This window comes from Balaenoptera borealis (assembly GCF_965194805.1).
Source record: "Balaenoptera borealis genome assembly, chromosome: 16".
In the NCBI taxonomy this organism is placed as follows: domain Eukaryota; kingdom Metazoa; phylum Chordata; class Mammalia; order Artiodactyla; family Balaenopteridae; genus Balaenoptera; species Balaenoptera borealis.
In genome coordinates, this window is record NC_138872.1 from 11873201 (window position 1) to 11879679 (window position 6479).

The 6479-nt window shown below is 47.9% G+C and overlaps 1 protein-coding gene across 1 annotated transcript in view; it reads right to left on the minus strand.

Annotated features, from left to right (window-relative positions):
• The window catches only part of SLC9A8 (solute carrier family 9 member A8), a 76232-nt gene extending 70163 nt beyond the window's left edge, over nt 1-6069 (minus strand). Inside the window, 4 exon segments of the mRNA XM_082362751.1 lie at nt 318-496; nt 2398-2444; nt 2447-2502; nt 2505-6069. Coding sequence (XP_082218877.1) covers nt 318-496; nt 2398-2444; nt 2447-2502; nt 2505-2598 — 376 coding nt within the window. The 5' untranslated portion in view covers nt 2599-6069.
• Nucleotides 6070-6479: the final 410 nt, after the last annotated feature.

Genomic DNA, 6479 nt, shown 5'->3' on the forward strand with positions numbered 1-6479 from the left:
CTAAACTAGATGCTCAAGGTTCTCTCTAGAGCAAGAATTCTTTACTTCTTCCTTTCAAAGGATGTCTAAGATATATAAAGGGCTCTTCAGAATTGCTCAGCCCAATGATTTTATAAAGAAAAAGGAGCGCCCTGTTATGATGTTATGAACCGACTGATCGCTGACCCTCAGCGTTTGAAGTGCAAACCAAACAGGAGGGAGACTTGACAAAGTCAACAGGGGCTGACACGGGGTTAACCATACAGAGAGCACACACAGACACTCAAAGTGCCAGATGACGGCGTTTCCGCACGCATTCACCGCGGACCCGCGTTCACCTAGGACGAGGAGGCTGAAGAAAATGGTCATGCCGCTCGACTGCTCCTCCTGCTGGGCCTGCTCCCCCGTCTGCACCGGGAGGATGGGCTTGGCAGGGGTCGGGCGCACCAGTTTCGTAGTGACCACCAGGGTGGTGTGAAGGGTGACGTTGAAACCTTCATGAGTTGTATTGGGGAACCTGTTGGAGAACATAAAAAGCAGCGGAATTAGACAAAGGAAAAAGGGCCCCGAATTATCAACACACGCACAAACCAGACAAGAGAACTTTGGCACAGAGCTTTATGGGATTCACAACTCTTGCAACCAAGAGGCAGGCCTCGGAGAGAAACTGATTAGGAAGATTCCTGCCTGCTGCAGCACGAGGGTACCAGTGGCCTCAGGTACTCTGAACACAAAAACTTAGAGGACAGGGACAAGGGGAAATCAGGACCGGTGTAGAATCAAATGCTGCCTGCTCTTTGGCACTTAATGGGGGATTTAAAGGGAGGCAAACTGGAGTCTCATCATATTCCAAGGTCCAACATTATTTACTAAGTGCCTTATTTCTCCAGTTTACGTTCTTTTCCTTGGATGGTATCTGCAAGTTGAAGAAGCCACTGAATTTGCCCAGTTGTTGATCTGGTTGGAATGCTCTACCCTACTTTACAAAAACCTTCTCTGAGTTCAAAAGGCCCAAATGTAATCCCCTCTGTAATACCCTCCTCCACGATACTGCTGTGTTCCTCATACTATCTCCTCACACTGTGTTGGGACTGTAAACTAGCATGATATTGACATAATGATCATTGTAACCGTGATTATAACAGCTAATGTTTTTTTGAGTACTGCTTCAATCCAGGAACCAGGTAACATACCAACTCTCATTTAATAGGCATAATAAGCCTGAGGTGGACACTACTACTTTCTCTTTTTTACCCATGAATAACAAGCTCGGAGAGGTTGCATAACTTGGCGAATATCAGTCAGTGGCAGAATCAAGCTTTGAGTCCAAACTTGAAATCACTGAGTCATACCACCTCTTTTGCTTTGTACTGCTGAGGCCCTATTTAGTGTCTGGGACAGAGAAGATGCTCAATAAGTAATGTGACCAAATGAAATGACCACCAGGCCAAAAGACATACATGAAAAGTTGTCAGGTGAGGAAGTCAAATTTCAACCATGGGGTTGGTTCCTTGTTCATTTTCACATACTCATTCCACAAACACAGATGGGGCACCTATAACACGCAACAGACTGTGCCTGGCAGGTATGTAGATGGACTAAGAGTGGTCCTCCCCCAGCAGCACCAGGAGGACAGAGACACCTTCACCCACTTTATCTCATCTTGTACAGTTAGCTCCCTTGCTCTCCACACTCTAGCCATCCTGCCATTCTTTCTGTCCCTCAAAAAGGCACTAGGCTCTTTCTTGCTCCTGGCGTTTTGCACCTGCTCTTTCCTCTCCTATCCCTCCTTCTGGTCACTAAGGTTTCATGTGGCACGTCACCTCTTCCCGAGAAGCCTCCCACACGCCAACACCATTCCGCTTCCTCCAGAGCAATGAAATCATCTCGTCTATTTATGGTCTTCTTTTTCCACTAGAATGGAAGCTCCCTGAGAGCGGCTCCTGGTCGGCCTCCTTCACTACCATGTGACCAGGGCCTGAAATAGAGTAGATGGCCACCAGTTAACGAATAAATGAAACTCACTGAAGGAAACAGATGTGAAAAATAGTCGTTACAATGGAGGAGGTGACTGGCTACGTAAGGGGTGCGGCTGGGGGACTTTCTGGAGGCGGCGAAGCGCTGCGTAATCAGCGGATGCGAAAACCGGGAAAGTGAAATTTGACCTGCGGTTTCCGCAAGACGGCTTTCGAGACCTACGCTGGGCAGCCGATCCCTAGCCAGAGGGTCCAACCTCAAGGAGGTTGCACGGCCCAGGCCCGTCCCTCCAGCCCTCCTCGCAGGCGCCGGCATGGTCAGTCCTGACCAACCAGCACAAGGAGCTCCGCCTTCTGGGGCCGGAGGGCGGCCTGAGGTGCTCGCAGTCACCCGATGGGGCCCAGCCCTGCCGCCTCCGCCGCCCAGGAAAAGCCCACTCACTCCTCTTCCGCCATCTTCTCCCCAATCCTGCGGAGCCTCCGAGACCACCGAGCCGCGGGGCTAGCAGGGCCCGCTTTTGCTTCCGGCTTCCGCTGGAGGCGCGGAACGGGGGGCGGGATCTCGGCTGCGCAAGGGCGGCACTTCTGCCCTTTCGTCTCTATGGCCCGAGGGTGGGAGGTCCTCCGAGAACGTTCCGAGCATCGCTCTGGCCTGAGTCTTTTGACCTTACGGCCTTACGAGGTTCCGGTTTTTCCCTTCCACAGGGTAGGGACGTTTTTGGGGAAACTCCTGTGAGGTCCCTGTGACTCACCCTGAAAGCAAGCTCTTTCTTCTCAGTGTCCAGGAATTCGCCATGGTAAAATTGGAAAGGAAGCGTCTAGCGTAAGCTGTGCAGAGGGACCCCAGGAGTATACTTCCTCAGTCTGTTTTCCCCAGCTGTGAAGAGGCCTAGCCACCTGGGTTTTGCAGAATCGTGCGGTATTCTGTCTGTAAACATTTATTGAGTTCTGACCATATGCCTATCGTTAAGATAGGTGATGATGATCTAGGGATAGATCATTCATTAATTTGTTCATTGTCTCAACAAATACTCATTAGACGCCTATATGAGCTTAGCAGTGGTCTGTGGGGTTGGGGATACAGGAAAGAACAAGGTGAGCTTGGAGGGGTAGGAAGAACCCCATCGGGAGAGCTGGTACCCTGTTATGAGGCCTTTGGGTTTGACACCACCTCTGCTGCTACCTCCCTTCCTAGTGGAAACCATCGTATCTCAGCAGCTGTGATAGCTGCTTAAACCCTCTTTCTGACTCTGCTATTGTTCTTTAAGCTTTTCCACACATCGGCCTCAGTGATCCTTTTGAACTGCAGTCACGCCGCTGCTCAAAATGTACACTGGCTTCCAATCTCAATCTGAGGGAAAAAAAAACTTAGAGAATCTCCAAGACTGAACCCTGTCCCCTTACCCCCGTGAGGTCAATCCCCTCTTCTCCTCATGCACACTTTCCACTATGGTCACAGTGGCTTCCTCGGGGTACCTAAAACACACCAGGAACACTTCCACCCATGTATTTGCTGAGCCCTTAGTCAAGGATGCTCTGCTCCTAGGTTGCCCCTTGGCTCCCACCTTTCCCACTATCGGGCTTTTTGTTTACCCTTTTTTTGTGCATTATACCTTCTCTGACCACCTTGTCTAAAACCCAAGCCCTCTTCCTCTCCCTCTGTTATTCCCCTCCAGAACACTGAACATATTAATAGTACATGTTTTACTTATATATTCGTTTATTGTCCTTCTCCCCATGAGAATGTAAACTTCTGAATGCAGAAGTCTTGTTCTCTGTTTTATCTCCAGTGCCTGGAATAGTATCTGGCATATAGTAGGTACTCAAGAAAAAATGATCCTTGAATAAATAATCCATTTTGAGTTTATTTTTGTGTATGGTGTTAGGGAGTGTTCTAATTTCATTCTCAGAATAGGAGAAAATATTTGCAAATGAAGCAACCGACAAGGGATTAATCTCATGCAGCTCATGCAGCTCAATACCAAAAAAACAAATAACGCAGATAAAAAATGGGCAGAAGGGCTTCCGTGGTGGCGCCGTGGTTGAGAATCTGCCTGCCAATGCAGGGGACACGGGTTTGAGCCCTGGTCTGGGAAGATCCCACATGCCGTGGAGCAACTAAGCCCGCGTGCCACAAACTACTGAGGCCCACGCGCCTAGAGCCCAAGCTCTGCAACAAGAGAAGCCACCGCCATGAGAGACCCGCGCACCGCAACCAAAAGTAGCCCCCGCTCGCGGCAACTGGAGAAAGCCCGTGGGCAGCAACGAAGACCCAATGCAGCCAAAAATAAACAAATAAAATAAAATAAAATAAAAAATGGGCAGAAGATCTAAATAGACATTTCTCCAAAGAAGACATGCAGATGGCCAAAAAACACATGAACATATGCTCAATATCACTAATTATTAGAGAATTGCAAATCAAAACTGCAATGAGGTATCGCCTCACATCAGTCAGAATGGCCATCATCAAAAAAATCTATAAACAGTAAATGCTGGAGAAGGTGCGGAAAAAAGGGAACTCTCCTACACTGTTGGTAGGAATGTAAATTAGCACAGCCACTGTGGAGAACAGTATGGAGGTTCCTTAAAAAACTAAAAATAAAACTACCTATGACCCAGCAATCCCACTTCTGGGTATATACCCAGAGAAAACCATAATTCAAAAAGATACATGCACCCCAATGTTCACTGAAGCACTGTTTACAGTGGCCAGGACATGGAAGCAACCTAAATGTCCATCGACAGAGGAATGCATAAAGAAGATGTGGTACATATACACGATGGAATATTACTCAGCCATAAAAAAAGAACAAAATAATGCCATTTGCAGCATGATGGACCTAGAGATTGTCATATTGAGTGAAGTAAGTCAGACACAGAAAAACAAATATCATACGATATCGCTTTTACGTGGAATCTTAAAAAAAGGGTACAAATGTACTTATTTACAAAACAGAAGTAGAGTCACAGATGAAGAAGACAAACTTATGGTGACCAGGGGATAAGAGGGGGAGGGATAAATTGGGAGACTGGAATTGACATACACACTACTATATATAAAATAGATAACTAATAAGAACCTGCTGTGTAGCACAGGGAACTCTACTCAATACTCTGTAATGGCTTATATGGGAAAAGAATCTTAAAAAAAAAAAAGTGGATATATGTATATGTATAACTGATTCACTTTGCTTTACACCTGAAACTAACACAACATTGTAAATCAACTATACTCCAATAAAAATTAAAAAAGAAAGTTGTTAGTTAACTCCAGAAGTGTTAGGAAACAGAAGGGTTTTGAAAAGAGGAGTGCTGTGGAGAGCTGGGGGCGGAGGCAAGGATGGAAGATCTCAGACCAGCTAAGAGGCCTTTTGCAATAATCTGGGCGAGAGCTGACGGCACTTTGGATTAAGCTGATACCATGGGTATGGTAGGAATGGTTGGACTGTGGGTGGGTATTGAAGGCAGGATTTGCTGATGGACTGTGGCCCGTAAAAGAAAGAGAGGAGTCAAGGATGATGTCAAGTTTTGGCCCTTGAGGAGAAGAGCTCTGTCTGGCTCAAAGCCAGAGTCCTCTGCCACGCCAAGACCTCTAAGCCTGTTGTCAAAGCTAACTGAGAGAATGGGCTCTGTGGGTGTGGTGCTGGGCTATTGTTTCCTTAATTCTTTACATTTCTTTCAGGCAGAGATTATCATCAGTGGTAAACTGAAGCACAGAGAAGTCAAGCCACTTGCCTGAAGTCACACAGCTGGCAAATACTGAGTCTGGGATTCAGGTACAGAGTCTTTGGTTTTTTTAACCAGTACCCCCTGTTGCTCCTCACTGCCTTAATTTCTCTGGCTCTAAAATGGGACTAACATTTCCTCCATTAGCACAGAGCCTGGCAGGAATGAACTGGCCCATAAAGGATTGAGAACTGGGTTCTCTCTGAGCCACATTTATTAACTGAGAGCTTGAGACTGTCACTCTTCTTCCAGCCTCAGAAAACCCCACCTGGCTGGAGTCAGGCCCCCCTGGGCTGGAGGTAGGCTTCCTTGCATTGGGCCACAAGCTGTGAGCCAGTCAGGATGAAAGCAGGGCCCTGAATTCATCGAGGGCTGTCCCGTTCTCCTTGCCATGCCACAGATCCTGCTCAGGGCCAGATCTGGGCTTTGTGCCTGTCCTGGACCTGCTGCCAACAGGGGGGCCGTAGAACACCTGCTCTCAGGACTGTGAGCCAATCCCAGCCCTTCTCACCTATTCCTGGGAACGAATCTAAACTCCCCGGTCACTGTCCCCAGCAAGGCAAATAAAGCCTTTCAACATGCAGTTCCTGGGTTCATGTGCCATGCCAGGCTGAGAAGGGACAGGCTCTGGTGCCAGGCAGTTCTGGCTCTCTACCCCGATTCAGGACCTGTGGGCTCTGACCCTGGGACACCACAGCACCCTCAGAGCCTCAGGGCCCCATCATAGTTTTGACAGAGCCCCTCTTTGGAAGGCTGTTGTAAGATTAGAGAGAAAGCTTTTGCCTTGGTTCTCTG